We start from the raw sequence: 23,785 nt of genomic DNA on the forward strand, positions 1-23,785 counted from the left end.
TTTCTCTTGCTTTCAATAGACATATTTCTCTACTTTAACAGCAGAGCAAACACAATAATGGCAACTGACAAACAGCCTGGGTGTTGGCATTCATAGACTTGCAAACTGGAAAGCAAGTCCAAAACAAGGTGGCAGCCACCACTTGGTTCCAGCCTCTGATTTCTATGCAGGTATCTTAACGCAATTTTGTCAGAATTTCTGTTTTTTTTTTTTTTTTTTCTGTTTTCAAACAAAGATGAAAGTTATACTTTTATACAATATATCTTAGTTTTTAATGTTGGCTCAAAACATACATAAACACACATCTGCAGGCCATATATAGTCTTCTGGCTGCCAGTTTACTGCTACAAAGCATTGCTTCTTTAAAATGTTATTAAATTTTATTCCTTCCTGTAAGGAGAGGACACAATGTATACATGAAGAAATAAAGTTATGCCTTCAGTATTTTATTTCTTCAGTGTCACAGAAATAAATCCATAATTTTATGTTTAAAAATATGCACCTCTCCACGTAACCCTTCTGAATATTAAAATGACACATGCAACTAAAGTGATGGTGGGAACTGAAAACTTAATTTAGAGGTCTAAAGAATTAATTTGGCTTATCCAATTAATTGATCACTGCTTCAAAGATCTATTTAATGGCATTCAAGCTTTTCCACTGAAGAGTGCAGACAGATATTTTAATTTGAAGCACTGAAAATCAGTGACTATTTCACTGGATCAATTTATTAAAGGAAGTCATTTTGACATTATTTGCTATATTGCGAATGAATGACAATAACTTCAAAGCTCTTTCTATTGTAACTGATATTTTGCTTTTGTATTTCTAAAATCATGATTGTTATTTTCTTCCATAGGAAAATGCCAGAAAAGACATGAGGCTAAGCAGAATTTTAGCCTCTAAATGTAGAAATTACAATTTAAATTTAGCTGCAATAATTGTTTACTGAGGATTTGAAAACATTTCATCTACCAGCCTAGATTATAAAATTTTGCTGAATCTCAAGGGATTGAAAACCACCCCCAACGAGGGACATGACTCCCAGGGGAATGAATCTCTCTGGCGACGTGGGACATGATTCTCAGGAATGAGTCTGGCCCCGGCAGTGAGGGACTGAAAATGCCTACTTGACCAAAAGGGGGAAAAAAGAAAGGTAACAAACTGAGGTCACAGTTAGCTGAGAGATCCCAAACAGAGTCCAGAGGCTATCCTGGAAGTTGCTCTTATGAAAGCTCTAGCTAGACATCCCAATTGGCCACAGTATGCCATGCCCTTACCAAAAGTACTCTCCAAATACCCAGGTTCTACTTGAGATTCTATAAAATATTCACACACTAAGTTTTATCTCTCAGAAACTTAAATCCACCAGAGTGTTCCTACGCTAGACAAGTTCTAAAACCCAGAAGCAACAGCCTCTTTAAGAACAACAATCAGATGCAGCTCCCTTCCCCATACTGTAGTCACCCCCTTTTAATATGAACAAGTTAGGGTGCTCACTGCCTTGACACCCCTGAAGATGGAGAAAGAGATTAAGTGAGAGGAAGGGGTAGTAACAAATAAGAAAAGATTTAACAAAGGTCTATGAATACTGAAACTTTATATAAATATATATATATATTTAGATGTTGGGGTGTTGGACTAGCTGGAAGGAGGTAAATGGCATGGTGGAACTGTACCCTATAACATTGCTTGAAATTTGCTCTATAGTTACTCATTGAATTGTGCTTTGAAAGTCTTCGTTTTTCTGTATATACCCTATATTGCATAACAAGGAAAGAACTGAAACTGTGGAACTGTAACCCATAACAACTGTTGAAATTACCTATATAACTGCTTGTTGAGCTGTACATCAAAAGCTAACACCTTTCTGTATGTATGTTATATTTTACAATAATGGAAACAGCTGAAGTTGTGGAACTGTGACCCATGACATTCTTTGAAATGTGTCCTCTAATTACCTGTTAAATCATACTTTGAAAGTTACCACTGTTATGTATATATGCTAAAGTTCGCAATAAAAAAAAGCATTTAAAAAAAAATACTGCTGAATCTAAGTTCTCTCTCTACCCCCTGCCACATACATAGACTATTACATAATAAAGTTACTGTTAAGAAGTTTAAAGTCTTCATGCTAATGCTACACACATGTATATTTTCACTTAACATTTTTAAGAATTTTATTTTCATAGGAAAACAACATACTATACTTACAAGCACCATCTTCATCATAGTTACTAAGATCGGCATGGACTGTCCTGCTGAATTCTAATACATTGTACCATTGATCTTTGTTCATTACACGATACTTTGATTGCTATGGAAAAGTAGATAAATATTTGGATTACAGAATAAACATTATTTATAGGGCTTGATTTAGTAAATCTAGTTATACCATTTTTGGGTGTGATTTGGTCTTTCCTTAAACATTTATTCCTTTTTCTTTGTTAAATTATTCTTTTCTTTTTTTATTTTTTGAGAAATAAAAAGTACAGTAAGGGTACTAATCTTAAGGGTAAAACTCAAGAAATTTCCTTATGTATATACTTGTATAACCACCACCAAGATCAACCAACATATATACAGCATTTCCTTTACCCAGAAAGTTCCCTTGTGCTACCTTCCAGTAAATCACTTTTTTACATGAGATTCACTGTTCAACCACATTTTGAAGTTAGCATCTTCAAAGGCAGAGGAAAAAGTATAGGCTTGGGTTCAAATTCCAGCTCTGCTACTTAACTGAGTGACCTTGGGAAAGTTACTTAATTAAGAGGACCCTTTTCCTTGTTTGCTAAATTGGAATGAAACTTGACTCAAAATGATGTTAAAAGATTAAAAAGATGTTTGTAAAGCACCCTGCACATAACAAGCATTTGAAAAATATTTAATTTGCTTACCTCAGCTTCCTTTAGAGGTGAATATTTTACATTCAGTGAAAGTTATTTTTGCCCAAAACTATTAATAGGAGGTAAATCTATCAAAGACATCTACTTTGCTGGTTTAAGATTTAAGTATGTCCAAAATCCATTCACACAAGACCTTTCCATACCATTATTTCTTATCACAGTTTTAACTACACAGGAGAGGTTACTATGATGAACAATCAGCTTTAGGAGAAATTATTTTCAAAGCAAAAAGCATCTGTACTCAAGAAATGGTGAAACTATACAAAACAGATGTCATTAAAAAGGCACAAAAACACATAGAAAAGCAGACAGAAAACAATGGAAAAAAAGATAGCATCTTAGAATTGCTGCCTATAGTAAGGAATAGCTGCTTTACTAATTCAGAAGTACTCTTTCATTTTTTTTCAGTAATTAGCACATTTAAGTATACTATTTAGCTGGTTCTCACATTTGAGGGCATAAATATTAAAGCTTTATTCTATTTCTTTAGATAGAGCTAAGTAGAAAAGGAAAGCTTTATTACTACAATTGGTTATCTTCAATGGATTTCAGCCCAAGACCTTGTGTAACAGAAATAAACCAGATTAAAAAGCACAACACTTGTGCACTATTGTGCATTAGCATCAATTCTCTCTTGCCAAATTCTGAAAAACCAACCTTCCATAAAGAATGTATATGTTAAAATATATAATTTGTTACATATTTTAAGAAATATATAAGGGGGCAGCAAAAAAATCTTATGCACTGAATTTATCAGTAACACATGAATTCACATCTAAAAATAGCAGCAGATATGCACACACTGAAAATACCTAGAAAGTACACATTAACACACTTTTCCCAATATTTGTTTTCCCTCAATTGAAGGTATATTCGTAATTCGTTAAGTGTTGAAAACAATATTTTCAAAATAAAAAAGCATACATACCTCCAGGTACTGGTAAAATACTGAAAACAGTGGCCATGTCCTCCCAAGAAGAAGAGCTAACATAGATTTAGCAGTATCAATATCAAGGCTTCTCTGATCTTTATCCTAAAATATAAGTCAGAAAATTTTCCTAAGTGTGGCCTCAAGATGAAAACATATTAAAATTGTTAAACATGGAAATGACACCTACCCTTGCAAAATCAAAGGCATATCTGTAGATATTCTTAAATGATGAAATATCATTCAACTGTGAGCGCAAAAAGTCAAATTTGTTCTGTAACTTTTCTGTGCAGTCACACCTTAAATCAAAATCAAACAAATTATATAATCAAGAAAATTAAATAAAGGTATCTTTATTCTAACCCCTTTAGGGGGTGAGAAGGAATGCACTGAGAAAAATGAGTGCATTTATGAAGTTAATTTAGGATTAAAATTCTCTGATTTACTAATTCACAATAACAAACTTGTCACCTTGTATCTACTAATACAATTAAAAAAGGGGGAGGGGCAGTGTTCAGGGGGAGCCTGGCAGTCAAGGTTCACTGCAACGCTTTTTTCTTTAAAACAAAACAAAACAGAGAAGTAAACCAAAAGACTCCAATATTAAATCACAAATATCTTTTAAAAGAGATGTATAAAACTGTGTGCTCTTACCACATGTAAAACTAGTAAGATGGAAAAACAAATGAAATTTTGGGCCTCCATCACGTATTTCTTTGGAAGGTTCTTTAGGCAAAAGTTTGGTGAAAGTGATTAGCCATGAGTGGTTTTAAAAGTTTAGGATTTAACACACAACAAAATATGTATAGGACATGTATGCTGAAAATTACACAAGGTTGATAAAAGAAATGAAAGAAGGTCTCAGTAGCAATAGTATACTGTTCATGGATTGAAAGACTCAAAATAGCAAAGATGTCAATTCTCATCAACTTTATATGCCATTTAACCAGAATCTCACCAAGATTTTTTTATAGATACAGAGAAGATTACTCTAAAATTTATACGGAAAAGCAAAGGAACTAGATAGCTAAAATGATTTTGGAAAACAGTATACCTGATTTCAAAAATGTGTGATATTGGTAGAGGGTTAAGGCACACAGATCAACAGAAATAAACAGAAAACCCAGAAATGGACCCATACAAATATTCCCAACTTATTTTTGACAAAGTTGCAAAAGTAATCCAATGGAGAACAAATATTTCAACAAATGGTGCTGGAACCAGGCAAACACTCATAGACAAAGAAAAGGACTCTGACCTAACTCTCAACTTGTACAGAAATTAACCCAATATGGACCTAAATGTAAAACATGAAAATATAAGAAAACTTCCAGACAAAAATATATAAGAAAATCTTTGGGATCCCTAACTAAGCAAAGAATTCTTAGACTTGACACTAAAAGCACAATCTGTAAAAGTAAAAATTGATCAATTGGACTTCATCAAAATCAAAGATATTTGCTCTGCAAAAGACCTTGCTAAAAGGATGAAAAGACAAGTTACAGAGTGGGAGAACATATTCACAAACCGCATAGTTGACACAGTACTCTTATCTGGAACATTAAAAGAACTCTCAAAACTCAACATTAGAGAAACAAGCAACTCAATTAGAAAACTGGGCAAAGACATTTCATCAAATAGGATATACAGATGGCAAATAAGCACATGAAGATGTTCAACACCATTAGCCATTAGGTAAATAAAAAAGTAAAGCCACAGTGATATATAACTACACATCTACCAGAATGGCTAAAGATAAAAAATAGTGACAACATAAAATGCAGGCAAGGATGTAGATGAATTTGGTCACTGACACATTGCTGGTGGGAATGTTAAATGGTACAGCTACTTTAGAAAACAGTTTTAGCAGTTTCTTCAAAAACTTAACATGCAATTACTATACAGCCCTGCAACTGCACTCCTGGGCATTTTTCCTAGAGAAATATACATATATGCTCATGCAAAAACTTATAAACAAATGTTTATAGCAACTTTATTCGTAATAGCCCAAAACGGGAAACAACCGATGTTCTTCAATGGTATATTGTGGTATATCCATACATGGAATAGTACACAGCAATAAAAAGGAACCAACTATTGATAAACCTAATAACCTAGATGAATCTCCAGAGAATTATGCTGAGTGACAATAACATTCTTGAATGACAAAGTTATGGAAGTGAAGAACAGGGTAGTGGTTGTCAGAGATTGAGGGGCTGCGTGTGGGAGAAAAGCAGATATATCTATAAAATGGCAATATGGGGATTGTGTAATGGAAATGTTCTGTATCTTGAGTGCGTCAATGTCTATATCCTGGTTGTGATACCGTAGTTTTGCTAGATGTTACCATCGGGGAAAACTGTGTAAAGGGTACATGGGATCTCTATTATTTGTAATAAATGTATGTGAATCTGTAATTTTCTCAAAATTAAAAAGCTTAATTTTTAAAAAAAGAAATAATGGCATGTTTAAATGATAGCAAGCAGGATCCAGTAAACAGGAAAACACTATAATACAGGAAAGAAAGAGGACTATTGCTGGAACAACACCCTTGAGAGGGGATAAGAACTTCTGCACAGAGGAATTAGCCTTAAAAACAAACATCTATAGTTAACATGTAGAAAGGAAGAGAAGATGTGTACAATTATAAGTAGATTGGTAAATCAGCTGGTGGTAATGTGGAAATTCTCTTCTGATTGCTTCCATTTTCTTATTAACTAAGAGTATGTGGAAAGTTTAAGTTGAAGGAGCATGGAATATCTGAAATAGTTCTCTAGCAGGTCTCTAGGAAGAGTGAATAGATGAAAATCTGTTCACTGATTGAAAAGATCACGTCCTTTTACACTGATTGTGATTACTGATATATTGAGATTATTTCTGTATTTTATTTTCTGCTTTCTTTTCACTTCATCCTGTTTACTGCCTCCTTTTTTACCTTCTAGCCTTTTTTCCTAATTCCAGTTTTTTTCCTCCACTAAAATGGAATATAGATCCTAAATTCTATTTATATCCTTTTATAGGTTTCCTAAAAACTTTAGTAAGCATATCTACCTTGAAGTCTAAGGTTAGTCTCTTTACCCTCTACCCAAACTATACTTTTTAAATGTTTTAACCTTAACCATTTTCTTCCCAACTTATGTTACTGATCATCAGGATTTCAGTTCTTGGGTTTTTTTTTTTTTTTTTATTTCCCCTAATTCTTCAAACTATCCATTATCGTTCCTTCTTCCTGAAGGACATCCTATAAAAATTCCTTTAGCGAGATGATAGTAAACTTTGGTTTTCTTTTTGCCTCAAAATATCTTTATTTCCCTCTTCATTCTTGATAGATCTACTAGATATACAATTATAAATTAAGAATTGTTTTCTTTCAGCACTATCATTTTTTGGCTTTCAGTATTTGTGTGGAGAAGTCAGGTGTCAACCTAACCAATATCTCCTTGTATTATTTCTTTATCCTCTATAGTTACTGTTAAGACCTTCTATTTTACTTCAGGGTTCTGTTGTCTCACTCTATCTAGGTTGTAAATTTCTTTTTATTTATCATGGTTGGGATTTGTTGGGTTTCCTGAAACTGGTAATTACTAAATCTCAAGCATTCTGGGAATTTCTCAGGTATTTTCTTCTCAAAGTCCCCTTAAGATGTTTATTGAACTATCTCAATTTATTATCCATGACTCTTAACCTCTCTCTCCTATTTTCCTTCTGTCTCCCTATACATCTTCCACAGATATTATAGGTCAGTGATTCCTAGCTCAACTATACCTATTTCTTTTCTAACTCATCCACTGAGTTTTTAATCTTACTTTTTTACTTCTAGAAATTTAATTATTTTAAATTTCATTATCTGATATCACTGAACCTTCCCTACTCAAATGAGGCTTCTGTTTAACATGTCTTCCTCCACAGAGGAAATGCTTCCACTACACACATGGGGATCCTGTTTACCTAGGACAATTCTAATGTGCATTTTGGGCTTCGGCCACACAAATAGTGAATTCCAGCCGCAAATCTACAGGCAATCAAATCTCCATCTATGGGGCAGGTTTGGCATCGGTGACTTTATGTGGGCATTTCTGACCTCATCCCCACCTTACTCAGGCCCCATAATTTGTCTCCTGTCCCCAACATGCAGGACAGTTTAAAAGCCAAACTCTAAGTGACAAGAGATAAGGGTAAAAGCCAGCTCTGTAGATTCCAATGGAATCACCATTTCTCATCATTTCTGGCCTTCGATTATTTTCCTTAACTTACAAGTCAGCTCAGGTATGCTTTTTACAAATATGTTTTTCATTTTACCTGGTATTTAAGTATTTTATATGAAAAGTGGTTTCTTGGCATTTTTAATACACCACATTGTCAGAAATGGAAATCAAAACTTAAATAAGTAAACCATCTAATTTGACAGTGGCCCAGTTCCTTAACTATTTAATAATAATAAATAAATTCTGTAAGTGGCTTCTAATAGTGCAAAATTATTCATTAAGTGAAAAACAAAGCTTTAACGAAAGCTGAAAAAGCAGTTAAACTTCTACCATGGGGACAGGAAAGAAACAAGCTCTCAGATTCCATGCTACTCTAATGCTGTTTGAAACCTTGGAGATGAAGTCTTCAAGATCTCCAGACTCATCACTTGAGAATGTTGGCAGAGTTCTACATTTTTAAGTATCTAGTTACATGTACTTTTTTCCCCACTATGAGCTATCTTAAGTGGGAGCCACGTATTCGATATCTTTGTAGCTCCTTAAAGCAATGTTTTTCAAATTTTCTTTTAGTAACGTGACTCACATTTTCCCACAAACTTTTATACAGAGTCCTAATAGATTTGGAGTTCAGGAGGGCAGAGAAGAGAAAGGATGCCTCCTATGGCCACACCTTCTTCCACTTCCTACCATCAGAGTTAGAAAACCATTGCCATAGCATACACTAAGGCCTGGCATGTACAAGCGCTCCAGAAACATTTGTAACAAATGTACGATACCATAAGTAATTCTCAAAAAATGAGGTAATAGATGTATTTAATTACAAAAAGTTTCAAAATTCCAATCTGGGCAAAAGTTAGAGTGGAAAATATATTTCAAACAAAATTCTAAATCATCTAGGTAGTAACTGAGTTTTAAGTCACTAAGTAAGTTAGAATCTAATGTAAAATATTTTCCAAATATTTTACATTTCACAACTATACACAACACAACAACCATATTACTGAGGATGTGATCTCAACTAAGCTTAAGACAGAAGATAGAATGGAGGAAAGAACAAAGGTTTCAAGTCAAATAGACTTTGAATAAAATTCCAACTTCTTCATTTCCTGTCATGTGGCTCTAGGTAAGTTAGTTAACGTCTTTCAACCTCAGTTTCCTCATTTTAAAAATGATGATAACAATAGTAGTAAATTCACAGGGTAAGCATAATGATTAAATGAGGAATGCTATGTGCAATTCTTAGCCTGAGATGCGACTTTTCAGGCAAATATTTAAACTATTACACATTGTTGGTTCTGTCCAAACGATTCCATACTATTCCTAATGGTCTATCACAAAGTTTGAGAAGAGAAAGAAACCTATTTACTGCCAACCTCAGAAGTTGTGACCAGATCTAGCAACACCAGTGAAAAATACCAAAGCAGTCATTAGCACCAAAGCAATTCTTATTATTTAATCTGACCCCCCAAAGCACTCACAAGTATAATAATGTCAATACTCCCAAACTTGGAAAGTTTAGAAAGAATATTTAGAAATAATATTTTACCTGAACTAAAAAGACGTGCATATTTAACTAGCATACCATGGAAAGCTAGGAAATATTTTTTGAGTAACAATCAAAACCATGCAGATTACAGAGAGCACAGGCATAAGAATACCATTCTCCAAGGCCACTGCAGTTAGAATGAGAGGAAACAGGTTTAAATGGCAACAATGAGGACTCTGAAAGTAATTTCCCAAGTACTACTAAACACCTATTTATAAAGGGAGGTTTTTGAACTTCTACTTTATTAAAGACCTTTAAAACAAGAAGTTCTCATTTATGTATCAAATGTAAGTGAGGTTCTTCCTTATCAGTAAGTCCCTATAACTGTTCTGTGACACAGTGATATGGAACAGGAAGAATTTTATTCACATAGTTCTGGATTTAGGAATTTCTTTAAATCAGGTTTCTCAACAAGGGCAATCCAGTTCAAACACTCTAGGGGTATTTGGACATGTTAAGAGGGAGCTTTTTAGACTTGTCATGATTACTTTGAGGGCTCAGAAGGGAGGAATGTTAATGGCAATTGGTTACTGGGCACAAAATCCTATACAAATAATAGTCACCTACCACATACACCATGGCATCCCATATACCTCATTCTTCCATTCATACAAAAATCATACAAATATTCCTAATTCCTCTCTCTCCTATAGTAAGTCAAACCAGGCATCCCCTCTAATCTTCTAAATATGATCAAACTCCAGGACTCAAAATGGAGACCAGAAGGTTTACTATTGTAACCCACTGGCAGGCAGTTTGGTTGCCATCATTCTTGTCTGATGCTATCCTCTTGACTCTCTGTTCATCATCATAGTCAAGTACATTCCTTTTCGAAGGCCTATCTATGCTCACAGTTTTCTCCACTAGTATGGTATTTCACTCTTGCTCCTGCACCAAACTTTCAGCTAGCAGATATGATAAAAATCCACTGTTACAGTAAGATTGGCCAGAACAAAAACTTGTAAGTATCGTTAGAAACTTGTCTCCATAGATTAAGAAGAAGCTCCACAAACCTCCTGATAGCACAAGCAAACTTTTGTGTTTAGTGGCACATGTTCATCTTTATAGGGACAAGGTTTATAGTTTTCTCAAGTTTATGACCTTAAAATATTAAGAGTGACTACAACAATGAAAACCATCCCCAACACTTTGATGATTTCTGTGCTCAAAAATCTCTGATGGTTTCCCAATACCTACAAAATATACTTTAAGCTCTTAACATGTTAACAAAGGCTCTCCATGGGGTAGCCATTAATCCACCTCTTTCTAAATCTTCCTGGTAATTTTATGTACTTTATGATTCCACCAAATCAGCATCTGTTCACAGTCTCTCTCTTCTGATATATTTTCCCATATTCTCAACCATTAAAATCCTGATCATTCTTCAAAGGTCTGGTACAAATGCCACATCCACACTTTCCTGTCTTACTAAACTGAAATTAACTTCATTAGCATCTGTGCTTCCATAGTATTTTGTACTTGTACTCTAGCACCTATCATATTCTACATGGATTTATAGTTACTGTATTATGATTCCTTTTCTTCTCTATTAGAATGTAACTAAAGGATAAGAGCTGTGTTGTGTGCCTCACTGTGATCACCATTAGTATCACAGTACTTTACAAGATAGTGTTTAATAAACATCTACTAAATTAAATCTGATTTGAAGGGGCTATTATTAAAAAAGATGACATTTTTCTATATCTATTACTATTCTTTGTAGAGCTGTTTTAAAATTGTCTATGGGTTAAAACAAATGAATTTAAAACAACTGATATTTTAAGATGACCATCATCAGATAAGTATGCCCACGTTAAACTGAAATCCTAAAAATACGAAAAATCTACAAAGGGAATTTGAGTAATTAAGAATAAGTTGTGACTGAAGTTATATATTTTATGATTATATTTATCATACATACCCAAGTATACTAAACAATTATAGATTTAAAAAATTAAGACTTAAATAGATTCTTTTGTCTCTTTTGGTTTAAATTTCAAACTGTTTTATTCCTAGCAAGTTTTCACAAGAAGATTCAGGGAGTAAAGTACTGCAATCTGTCCAATTTAGGGAAGATACTTTGTACTTCATATAGCAACTCTAGATCATGGGGGGAAATTTCCTGATTTTCCCATTCAGAAATGTTTGCTTAATTTGAGTAGCTTCAAGGCTCTGTAACTTAGAATTCTAGGCAATTGTGCAGGGAATAATAAGTGAAACACAAACTTCCAGGGTAATTTTAAGTGCTTAATAAATGCTTTTATGTTTTATAGCTTGTGAACTTCCTATAGGAAAGGCGTGCTATTAAAAGCCATGTATGGGCAAGTCAATTTTTGTCCTTGTACCCAAGGCCACAGGCCTAATTATTCAAGAGTAAATAATAGGAATACTTTGTATTTATGCATTTGTATTATAACCAAGTTTTTATATTATAGATATCTAGTTATGCAAAAACAGAAATAATTAGGATTTTTTGTTTTAAAAAATATACAAATATTTGTTAGTTGGAATACTAGTACAGTTATAATACCAAATTATACAGTTATAATACAAAATTATAAGCAGTTATAATACCAAATTAGAAGCCTTACAATTAATAAACCATGACATTAATTATAATAAAAGAGACAAACCTGTATAAAAGTGGGCTTAGTTTCTTTGCACAATTGTTTTGGGCATATTACGACACCCAGATGAATGACAGAGTTCAGTCTTGGTTGTAAATACTATGATTTATAAAGATAATATTGGCCCTCTACTTTGCAAAGAATGCTAACTTACATACAAAAGAATGGTACAACAGTGTGCTAAACTAGTCATTTAGGAAACTTAGGTTACAGATCCTAGCTCTGTCACTAAGGAACTGCAAACTGGCTATTTTCTTCACTAATCTGGGTGTCTGACACCTCATCCTCAAATAATGGACATGAGAGGATTGATTTTATGGTCTATTCTAGAAACTGTCATTTGGTTCACATGAGCAAGGGCTTTTACCCAAGAAAATATATGAGAAATATCTATGTTAGTATTGGTTAAAAAAATAATTATAAAGCATTAGATTCTGAAAGTTCAAACACAAAAATTTAAGTGTCATATGTACAAATACAGAAAAAAAAACCTAGGTATTTTTAAACCTAAGTAAAGGCAAATAGTTAAGGAAAATAGATAAGGATGTTAATAGAAGCAAGATCACAACAGGAAACCACATGGTTAACTAATCTCCAGTTTTTTCCTAAAAAAATATTATAATTTAATGCTTCCTTCAAATATTTTAGAATGTTGATAATTAGTAACATCCTACATGAATATTAGGAACATGACACAATATAAAATTAATACACAGTTATTAATTCATTCTGGAACTAAAGATACTTTACTCTAGAGAGCCAAAATAAAATTGTTTTTTAAAGAAGCAATTCTATAACTTATGAAAGCGCTCAAAGGCAGTATCCTAAACTGAAAGTATACATTTGTAAAATGGCTAAAGATTGCATGGGACTCATAAACCATTTCTACTTTGGTCCATTATGAGATTCATGTGGCAAAAATAAAACGTAACAGTGTCATGTAACTGTATCTCCTTATCTCTTTTTTTAGTCAAGCATGAAATTGAAGAAGGGAGAAAGGAGGCCCTAGAGCTTAGGACTGTCCAAAGAACAAACTCCTTAGATAGTGGAATTCTATATTCAAAGAAGGAAGACCTTATTGCTCCAACAACCTGTGAATAAATGACCTTTTGCTCCAAGGACCTCTAATTCACCCATCCATAGAGTCAGTGAATTTTAGTAGGACTGTGCTGAGGTTCTTTAAGACCACAATATAATTCTATTAATCCTCCAAACCAACTGTTATTCATCAAACTGGATTTGATTATTTTAAGGTGAAATCTTACTCCTGCAAATTATAAATGATGCACAATATATCACTTAAGATCTTCAAATAGGCCATCAAATTTGTTTTTTAAAAAAATTTCTTACTGTAATGAAGTCATCCCCTTTAACCATTCTTCCTTGGTAAAAAATCCCATGCTTTCAGCCTCCAACTTCCATGCTAAAACTAACATAATAATCTGGAAAGAACAGAACATAAAGGATAGGGGAAAAGTCAGCAAAAGGTAATCATGTCTATATTTATCATGGAGAGCATTTTTATATAACTACTTCCATCCTTCAACTACTAAAGAGCACAACCTCTGGAATTATTAACTATAAAGAAACTGAGATGGGCCAATTTCTTAAAAGTAAAAAGATCTAACAGTTCCTGAAGGTAGAATACCTCTCTATTACAAATGCCACCTTTTTCAAAAAAGAGACCGCTTGCCCAACTTAAACTGATTTAAAATACCTAAATGTAAACCTACAATATTAAACATGAAGAAAAAAATTCTTCATACAAGACTAAAGTGTCTCAACTTTTAGAGATTTACAAATGGCCCATACCCCACTTGCATTCCATTCTACTTTGAAATAAAACATACATTTTCAGGTTCAACACCAATGTCTTCACAAAACTTTTCCATTCCTTCTGGCCCTACAACTTCATCAGGACCTTCAAAGACAAAAATAATTTATATATTTTATTGTTATAAAGAATTAATATCAACATAAAACATAAGCCATTATGCTAAAGACATCTATGAACACACCATAACATTTTGCAGATAATTGAATTTAACTTTTGACATAGCTTTGATAAAGTATAAATAGTTGCTACAGGATTTAAAATATAAATTTTCTTAAGTATTCTTTGAACAGAACCTCACATTACAACATGAAAGAAATTAAAAAAGAAACAGTAAAGTAATACTCCATTAATATCAATCACAATAACTTAGACCTATCCATTAAAAAAAAAAACATTACTGAGAGCATACATTGAGTAAAATGTCCAGCAATGCAGGAATATAAAGAAGTATAAGTTTATAGCTCTCTATTCTACCAGAATATGCCAGTAGCAACTCACAGTTCAAGACAGTAATCAGAAGTAGAATATTTATTTACTTATTAAAACAGGGCATTCATTATCTGTTTTAATATTCTCAAACATAACTTAATTTTTGAAAAAGATACACATATTGTAAAAATAATGACTTAAGAAATTACTACATTCCATTTCTAGAGATATTTTTCTTATCTTGGCACTAGTTATACCACCTTAATGCAGGAACAAAAATTTAATCCCTTAATTGGCTTATGTCTATCATTTGTTCAAAAATTGATAAACTGTACTTAACCTGTTTTTTTAAATTTTCTTTTTTATTACAGAGGTTCTAAGTTTACAAAACAATCATGCATAAAATACAGGATCCCTGTACACCACCCCACCACAACACCTGCATTGGATGGAACCTTTGTTACTATTGATGATGGCACTTTTTAAAATAATTGTATTTTTTTTTAGCAGTAGTTACTTTTGTTACAATTGATTAAAGGTTATTAAAATAGTTCTATCTATAGTCAGTTATTTACATTAGGTGTATTTTTTCCCATACAGCACTCTATTTAATCACCACCTTGTCATAAATTTGTTATAAATCATGAAAAACATTCTTGTACTACTAACCATTGTCCATCATCTACAATAGGGTTCACTGTGCTGTGCAGTCCCATATTTTATCTTTTAATTTTTATTCTAGTAATATATATATCATCCTAAAGTTTCCTCTTTCAATCACATTCATCTATATAATTCAGTGGTGTTGATTACACTCACAATAATGTGCTAACATCCCCACCGACAATTTCCAAACCTTTACCATCAGCCTAAATAGAAGTTCTGTACAAGTTAAGCATCAACTCCCCATTCTCTAACTCCAGTCTATCCCCTGGTAACCTATATTCCACATTCTAACTCTGTGAGCTTACTTATTATAATTAATTCATAGCAGTGAAATCATACAATATTGGTCCTTTGTGTCTGGCTTATTTCACTCAACATAATGTCCTCAAGGTTCATCCATGTCACATGCATCAGGACTTCATTCCTTTTTACAGCTGAATAATATTCCATTATATGTATACACCACATTTTATTGCTCACTGGTTGTCGGACATGTGGGTTGCTTTCATCTTTTGCCAATTGTGAATAATGCCACTATGAACATAAGTATGTAAATGTCTGAGTCCCTGCTTTCCATTCTTCTGGGTATATACCTAGTAGTGGGATTCCTTAACCTGTTTTTTTTTTTTTTTTTAATCTTATTCCCTTAGTAATGCTAAATTTAAGTCAATCCTCCAATTGTCATATTTCATGTTATCAAATTTTTCCCAAAATATAATACTTACAACATCGCTAGGTCTCTTTTGTAACTGGATAAGACAAATTTTATAACAATATGAAATATGATAGAAATATGTTCATCATTCTGGCTTTTTGAAAAATATAGTCTTTTAATATTATTGTTAAAGTACCAGGAGAAACCAGTTTCTGTTTTTAAGGACTAAAAATACTCCAGTTTTATAAACCATAGACTGGATTATGGCTGTGCAGGTGGCATCTTATACCACCACCATCAGGTCACAAACACAACATGAAGTCAATGTGCTATGGTTTTTCTGAAAAGATTTTAATGCCTTCCAGTACGTAGCCACTATATTTTTGCTGCCTGAGAAGACATCCTGGCAAGCAAGATGAAGTTCACACATAATCTGAGAAAAATAACCCTTATTTTATTTTGTGTTAATATAGCAAATGTCACTAGGTTTAGTAAGTACTAACAAAATTCTGAGGTGTTAAAAGGTGAGGGGATGGGAATTAAAGACTTTCACTTCTTAATTTATACTTTGGAGATAAAAATTTTTTATAAAAACTGTATAATTTAAAAAAGTACAAAACTGATAATCAATAAAGCTGTTAAAAAACATAACTGAGTTATGCATCCTTTTATTATCTACCATTACTATTTTGGAACATACGGCATGTATGAAAATAAAAATCAAGTAAAAAATGTAATGGAAGAAAAAGTTTTATTTTTAAAGCACAAAAGGAATATATTCTAAATTTTTCTCTCTAATGCAATAAGAAAGCAGACTTGTCCTCAAAGCTGCCATTGGTATCAAAAGAGAAAGTTGAAGTTATGTTAAGAAATATCAGTTAATGTCATAAAATATAGTTCACTCCTCTAGAAATTAGAGGAAATCAATTTTAATTAGTGATTAAAATTTGATTAGAATCAAGTTAAATTAGGTTACATACACACATACATACACAAAAGACCTTATACAGATATAAGATCTGTACACGTCAACTTTCCCAAAGTGACACAAATAGTACCAGATCTAAGTCTAGAACAAGGTCCATACCAATGGTCCAACAGTCTTTCCCTAACTGTATATTGTTAATTGTACTTTTGAACCATATCATTCCAATAAAACTACTCCCTAGGTAAAAGTTATGGCAACTAGGTTTCCACTCACTAAATAAATGCAAGTAATCAAAAGTATCCTTAGGATGTGAAAAAGTTACTATAACTTCCTAAGTTTTAAAATTAAAAAGCTATGGAAATGATTTAGTTTACTCCTCTACTAGCTGGGTACTTTATTAGGAATATGCAATTCTAACATTTTTTGATTGTTCATAAGATCTTAAAAGTGTTCTTTTAATTTCTATGCTTTTGTTTACTCATAGGCCCAGTATATTACTAGATCCTTACTAATCTAAACATCACTCAGGGATGAGAGGTCATGTGAAAGATCAATATCATCAGGCTTATCACACATTACTTATAACATTATAGTAACAAGTTTAGGGATACGATATTTTCAAAACTAAAAGAAAAGCAAAACACTGTCAATTTCCTGATTTTTTTTTTAATAACCATAAAGAAATCTTCCTGGCTATATCTGCAGGGCCAAAAAACCATGCCAGCCATAGCAGATGTGCTCAATTAATGACACAACATGTTCAGCATGAGCTATGTAAAAGTAGTTGTTAATTTTTGAATAGTGTTGTAAAAACACACAACCAGTCAATCTGATACTGTAATGCTATTATTCTTCTAATAAATATAGCTAACTTATAGAGTTCTGACTATATGCTAAGTACTGTTATAAGTGCTTTACATGTACTATTTCAGTAGGCACAATTATTGATTCCACTTTAACAAAGGACATCCTCATTTTAAGATGGAACAGTTACTGCTTATTTGGCAAACTGGTTCCCACTTGTCAGTCAGGCTTCTGTTCAAAGTCACCTCCAGAGTGGCCTTCCCTAACAATTTTATTTGAAAGTCCATCGCTCCCCCAATCTTTCATTACTCTCTAGACCTGTACCTTACAATATTCATTATCTTTATAGTCCTCCTCAATTTGTAACTATCTTGCCTACTTACCTGCTTGTTTACTGTCTTCCTCACTAGAAGGCAAATCCCCCAAGGGCTGGGATCTTGTCTGACTTGTTCACTACTATGTCCCAGTATGATACTGGTACTATGCTAAGTGCTCAATAAATATTTATTGAACAAATCATTGAATGAAAGGCAGAAGATAAGTTAACTTCAAGTGAACTTATTAATATTTTGTTTTTAAAAGTGAAAATTAGTTGCCATATACACAGCCTTAAATAAAAAAAATAAACACTACAAGACAGTAGTAGTTAAAAGCATGGGCTCTGTGATCAGAATGACCTGGGTTTGAATCCTGGCTTTTGTCACTTTATGACTTTGGGCAAATTATGTAATCTAGGGCTTAGTTTTCTCACCTATGAAATAGCGCTAATGTCACCTACCTAACTTACAAGGAAAAATGATACAATTAGCACAATCTTTAAAATAATGGTAGCTATTATTAGGTTGACTATTATAAAAATGCTAATATAGGAAATAAATATTCAACTAATTAGAATTTTATGCTACCCAGGAAAGTCCCTAAAAGAAATAAAACAAGTAAGTGTGAGAGAAAAAAATTTACTAATTATTTTTATATTTAGTAACCTTTATATGTGAACTAAGATGAGTAACTTTTTGCAACTTTGCAAACAAGTAAAACTGGCATTTTTGAATAATAGCTTAACATGTTAAATGAAGGTCAGTAAGAAAGTGATTTCCTTTCATTTAAATTGGGTTAGTGGTTGTCTTGGGATACCAGTAATAGCATTTTTTTCTGGTCTAGAAAGAATCTCTGTTCTGTTACTAAACAGTTTTTAAATTATACTTTGGAGATCACTCAGCTGATCCCAAAAGTGATGTCACTGCCCCCAAAATAGACTCACTTTCCATTAAAATCCAGTTAGCCTAAACTTATCTCAAGTTCAAAGTATACTTCAGAACTTAACCTGGATTAGTACTAAATATAAGGCAATAACTACAGACAGACAATTTTATTTTAAACAAAAACTAAGAAAGATAGTTGTAAAAAGAAAAAAAAAAAAAAAAAAGACAGGGAGACAGCTATGAGAAAGAAAAGGAAAAAAAAAAGGAAAAAAGAAAGCTTTAAAATCAGTCACTCCAAAAGACCAAAACCATTCTAAGGGGGAAAAAATTCATTCTGCTTATGAAAAAGTTAGTGATAAATTGGAAACAAGTGTTCTTTTTCTTATATTTGCTTAACTCTTCAGTCTCTGACATTCATTTCAAAACTGCAGCACCACTTTAGGAATAGAGCTTTGCTTCCAAATTTACAGGAATTTGCTTAGATTAAATTAGCTTCTCCAGGAAGCCTTCCCTGCCTACTACTTCCAAAGCTGGGCATTATATATTTCTCCTATGAACTCTCATAGAGTATCTCACTACTAATATGGTATTTATCACACTGTATTAATATCAGTCTCTATTAAAATCAGCACTTAAAACAATGCCTGACACTCACACTGATTGAATCTATATGGACCCCAGAAAATCAAGTTCTTAAAGCTAATCCATTTTCATGGGTGTAAACCGATTTAAGTAGGCACTTTTGACTAGGTTACTTCAGTTAAGGCAAGGCCCAGGTTGGGTCTTAATTCTCTTACTGGAGTCCTTCATAAACAGGATGAGAGAGAAGGAGGAAAGAAAGCCAGGAAAGCAAGAAGCTGAAAGCAATAAAAGGCAGAAGAGAAGGGAGGAGAGACCGGGAGACATTGCCATGTGCCCTGCCTTGGGACAGAGGAGTTCAGGATCACTGGCAGCTGGTGTCTGGGAAGAAAGCATCACCTGATGATGCCTTGATTTGGACATTTTTCTCAGCCTCAAAAATGTAAGCTTGTAAGTTAATAAATTCCCATTATTAAAAGTCAACTGATTCATGATACCAGCATTTTGGCAGCCTAGCAGACTAAAACACAAGCGCTCAATAAATGTTTATTGAACAAATCACTGAATGAATGACAGAAGATAAGTCAACTGTGAGTGCACTTACTCACTAATATTTTCTTTTTAAAAGTGAAAATTAGTTGTCATAAACATGGCCTAATTATTATTGTATATCTAGTAGAACTGAACTGAACCAATTATTTACTATGTCTCCTAAAAATTTCAGAAAATGTTAGTTTCTGATTCAGAAAAATTTCAAAAGAATATTGAACAGAAAAAATAACAACTATGTAAAGTAGAAAATGTTTTACTACCTATTTTGTGTTTTCCAGTATACTATTTAGCCATGGATATAAACTAATAAGTGACTATGTCTCTGTTTGCAAATTTTTAAAATAGGAAGTGAGTTATTCCTCTCCCACTAAATATACAAAGAATATATATTTTAAATAAATATCAGCTTAAAAAGGTATCAAATTCTTGGTATACCCACAATTCTCATTCTTGACCCTGATCCCAGCACACAGCACTAACAAACAGCAGGCCTGCAATAAATAATTTGTTAAGTGAAAAAACAAAAAGAAAAAAAAAAGAAAAAGAAAAAAAAATTTTTAAAAGCACATGATTGACATCTTCTTACATTAATTTCATTACCTGCATACTCATAAAACCAAGCCAGGCACTTCTTGCTTGAAAAATGTTCCTCTCCACCTATTAGTCTAGCAGGGGGTTGGGATCTGCAATAGCTTAAAAAACACACAAATGCCTAAGATTTTTATCAAATCTCAACTCTTCATGTAAAGCTAAGTTCAATATGAACTACTTCAATTCAAACTAAATAAAGGATTTTTGTTGTTGTTTCTACAGTTGGCATTATAGGGAAAAAAACTGGAGTTCTTAAGTATTTGCAATTTCAAACAGTAGTCTATATGTAAGAATTTCTGGTTAACAAAACCCAAATGCTACTTTGCTCAATATCAAATTCCAAAAATATCAGCTAAAATTATTTTGCCAGATTTCAAAGGACTACAGAGAAGTTTAACCTAACAGTCTCAATCAAACTGGTAGTTGGGAAAGTACAAATTTATCCAGTTTCTGTTGATTTGCATGGAAATTATTTTTTGTATAACAGATGTACTCCAAACATTTTGAAAACAAAATCTTACAAAGTATATTTTGATACTTCATCAGTATTGCAAAATAAAATTACACATTAAGAGTTGTTTATTGTCTACCAAACTTAAATAGATTTTTAAAATAAAAGATGACCTAGGATATATGGGAATAATAATCAGGTTCCAGAGATTAAAAGAAAACAGAAACAAACAAACAAAAAACCCCTAAAAGATAACAGTAGTCCAAATAATTGGGCCAAAACTATTAAATCCCTGAGCCAGTTTATTTTTAAGCCATATTTTGATCATTACAAGTTGGGAAGTTCATAAATGACCTCTAGGATTTAAGATTTCAGAAAATGTTTTCTCAAGGAGTTCCAATAATTACACTGCCACAATGACACAGAAATGCTAAAACTTGTGCAATACAGTAATATAAAATAAGGGTACCATATTTAAAATTTTAAATTGATAGAGCAAAGTATCATCTGAGCTCTAATCACATCAACTGCTCTGCTATGTTAATGTGCTTAATTAAAATATTTAAAATGTATTCATTTTTTCAAATAAATGATTTCCAGCTAACTCAAAGTATTGATTTACTACGTTACCATTGGTTGCATCTTGTTACTATGCAAAATCACATGTGAAAATGCAATTAGCTAAATAACTTTGATACTTTGTAACCATGTCAAACTCCAGTGTGAGGTACCAAGTGATATAAGAAAAAAACCATCATCTTACAGATTACTAGCCCAAGAAACAATAACATTTAAGCAACAGATTCCTCTTTATGTAGAGCTCTATCATTATTTCTTCCTTCCAATACTGACTACTGTCCTCCTCTTAATGGTAGTATGTGAAATTGTTACATTAAGTACCAATCATTGATATGGTCAAAAACACTCAATAAGGGAATAAAAACAGCGTTTCTCACACCTAAATTGCAATAATCTTTTGCAGCATACATGTTGCTGTGATGCCTCAATGATAAGCTACAAAAAGATTTAAAAGCTATAACTTCGGTTCTGATTGGTCTTCTTTTTCTCCAAGAGGACACAGAGTACAATAGCTCCCAGATTAGTATTAATATTTATATTGAGAGCTAACAGCGTCCTGAATGCTAAACAACAAAGAGCAGCAGGGCTTTCTAAACCCTGCACATAGGGCCTTTGCACAGGTGGAAGCCGCCTGCTACGTCCGGGTTAGGCCACTCCAAATATTAAATTTGGAGGCCAATTATAGCACAGGGAGTTTTCTTTTCTACCATTCCCAAGACAGTTGTCAAGTCAAGATTCCTCAAGGTCCGCTTTCTTCACACACTGTAAAGAAATTCTAGATAAAACCCTTTTGGGAAATCTGTAGCCATTTCTAGAGCTGGAAGAGGGTAAGGGAGGGGTTAAGGGAGTAGGGGGGCAGGGTGAAAGAGGGCAAGTCACGGAAATACGCAACCCTGTTTCCCACTCTCCAGGGCCCTGAGACTCTAATGTAGGGCCATTTTTGTAGTCCTTCTATGCCCTTAAACTCTAATGTGGGGCGATTCTTCTAGTCCTATGAGCGCCACAGCGCGCACACACGCGAACACGAGGTCGGGAACCGAGACTCGCGGTGTTCTAAAGCCACCACCCAGGTGGATCAGAGGGGCCTCACCTCACCCCCGCCGTAGCCCCGGAAACCGGGCCCGCTTCCTTCCCCTCCTGCTCTCCAGCCAAGGAGGAAGGAGGAAAGCTTTAGCTGTGGGGGAGGTGGTACCTGGAGATTTTACACTTCTTGAGGCCTCCGTCTTCCGCTGCCACCCCGGGGGATTTTCTCTTCTTCTTCACCGGCATCTTCCGCCCTCCCCGGTAGGGCGGCCAAGACAGCCGGGGAATGAAAGGGGGTCGTTGTAAGCCCGAGACCCCTCAGCGCTGGCACCCGGTTCCCAAAGACAGCAGCAGGCGGAGGAGCAGAATCGCCAGCCAGCACTGGCACAAACCAGCCCTGCCGCCGCTCGCTCCCAGGTCTCCTCCTCGTCCTTCCCTGCCCGGGGCAGCGGTGGCTCTTCGCGGACGAACTCTGCGGCTCGATCTCGCCGGGAGGAGATAACGCCGACAGCGCAACACCTCCACTAGTCACGGATTCCAAGAGCAAGAGGTTCAACGTGACCCGGATACGAATCGCTAGGGGCCGGAAGTGACGCGAGCGCAGAGCCGGTCGCGGAGTGGGGTGTGGCTGTGGCTGGCCCGAAATCTGTGCGGTGGAGGTAGATCGTCGCGGTCTGGATGCGGCTAGTGAAGAAATTGGGCTGCGTTGGCCAAGTGAGTGCATACGGTTTCTCAGGGTATCCTGACTTTTATCCTTAAGCTTCCATCCCGTCCTAATGCTAGGAGTCATCACCAAGAGATGTTTCTGCGGTTGGCGTTAAAAGTAACGTGGTAAAGTAGACCAAGTTTCTCTTCTGAGAGTTTTCATATGGTAAGCTACCTATCATCATGGCAGAGGACTAACAAATCTCTAAATTCAGTAACAGTCAATGTGGTTGTTCTGGTGAGACTGCCTCAACCTTTGCACCCTAATCTGGCCAGTCAAAATCTCATATTTCCTTGGTGCCAGTAATTGGTTCAGAATGGACACGTTACTGCTAATTGACACTAAATTGAACCATCAGGAAGCAACTTTATTTTCGTATGGAGTGGAACCTGAAAATATGTAGAGAATGAACCCAGAACTCAGAAATGACCAGGATCAAGCAGAAAGACAAACAGCCAGATCATGGTTGTGTGATATGAGCCGTGAACCCAGATAGAATTTTCAGTTACATGAATTTTCAGTTACATGGATGAATAAATTCACTATTTCTATTATGTTAGTTATATAACAA

General features: G+C 34.1%; 1 protein-coding gene across 7 annotated transcripts in view; it reads right to left on the reverse strand.

Annotated features, from left to right (window-relative positions):
* The window catches only part of DCUN1D5 (defective in cullin neddylation 1 domain containing 5), a 35,608-nt gene extending 12,239 nt beyond the window's left edge, over positions 1-23,369 (reverse strand). Inside the window, exons 1-8 of one of the 7 annotated variants that reach the window (XM_037841240.1) lie at positions 22,678-22,722; positions 20,465-20,556; positions 20,304-20,355; positions 14,063-14,133; positions 13,563-13,654; positions 4,025-4,133; positions 3,835-3,939; positions 2,215-2,317 (exon numbers count right to left, since the gene is read on the reverse strand). In XM_037841240.1, coding sequence (XP_037697168.1) covers positions 2,215-2,317; positions 3,835-3,939; positions 4,025-4,133; positions 13,563-13,654; positions 14,063-14,133; positions 20,304-20,355; positions 20,465-20,476 — 544 coding nt within the window. In that variant the 5' untranslated portion in view covers positions 20,477-20,556; positions 22,678-22,722. Of the gene's footprint in view, positions 1-2,214; positions 2,318-3,834; positions 3,940-4,024; positions 4,134-13,562; positions 13,655-14,062; positions 14,134-20,303; positions 20,356-20,464; positions 20,557-22,677 lie in introns of those variants that run through there. The other 6 variants (XM_037841238.1, XM_037841242.1, XM_037841243.1 and 3 more) reach the window with 6 other exon arrangements.
* Positions 23,370-23,785: the final 416 nt, after the last annotated feature.

The sequence above is a fragment of the Choloepus didactylus genome, chromosome 6 (assembly GCF_015220235.1).
Source record: "Choloepus didactylus isolate mChoDid1 chromosome 6, mChoDid1.pri, whole genome shotgun sequence".
NCBI lineage: Eukaryota > Metazoa > Chordata > Mammalia > Pilosa > Megalonychidae > Choloepus > Choloepus didactylus.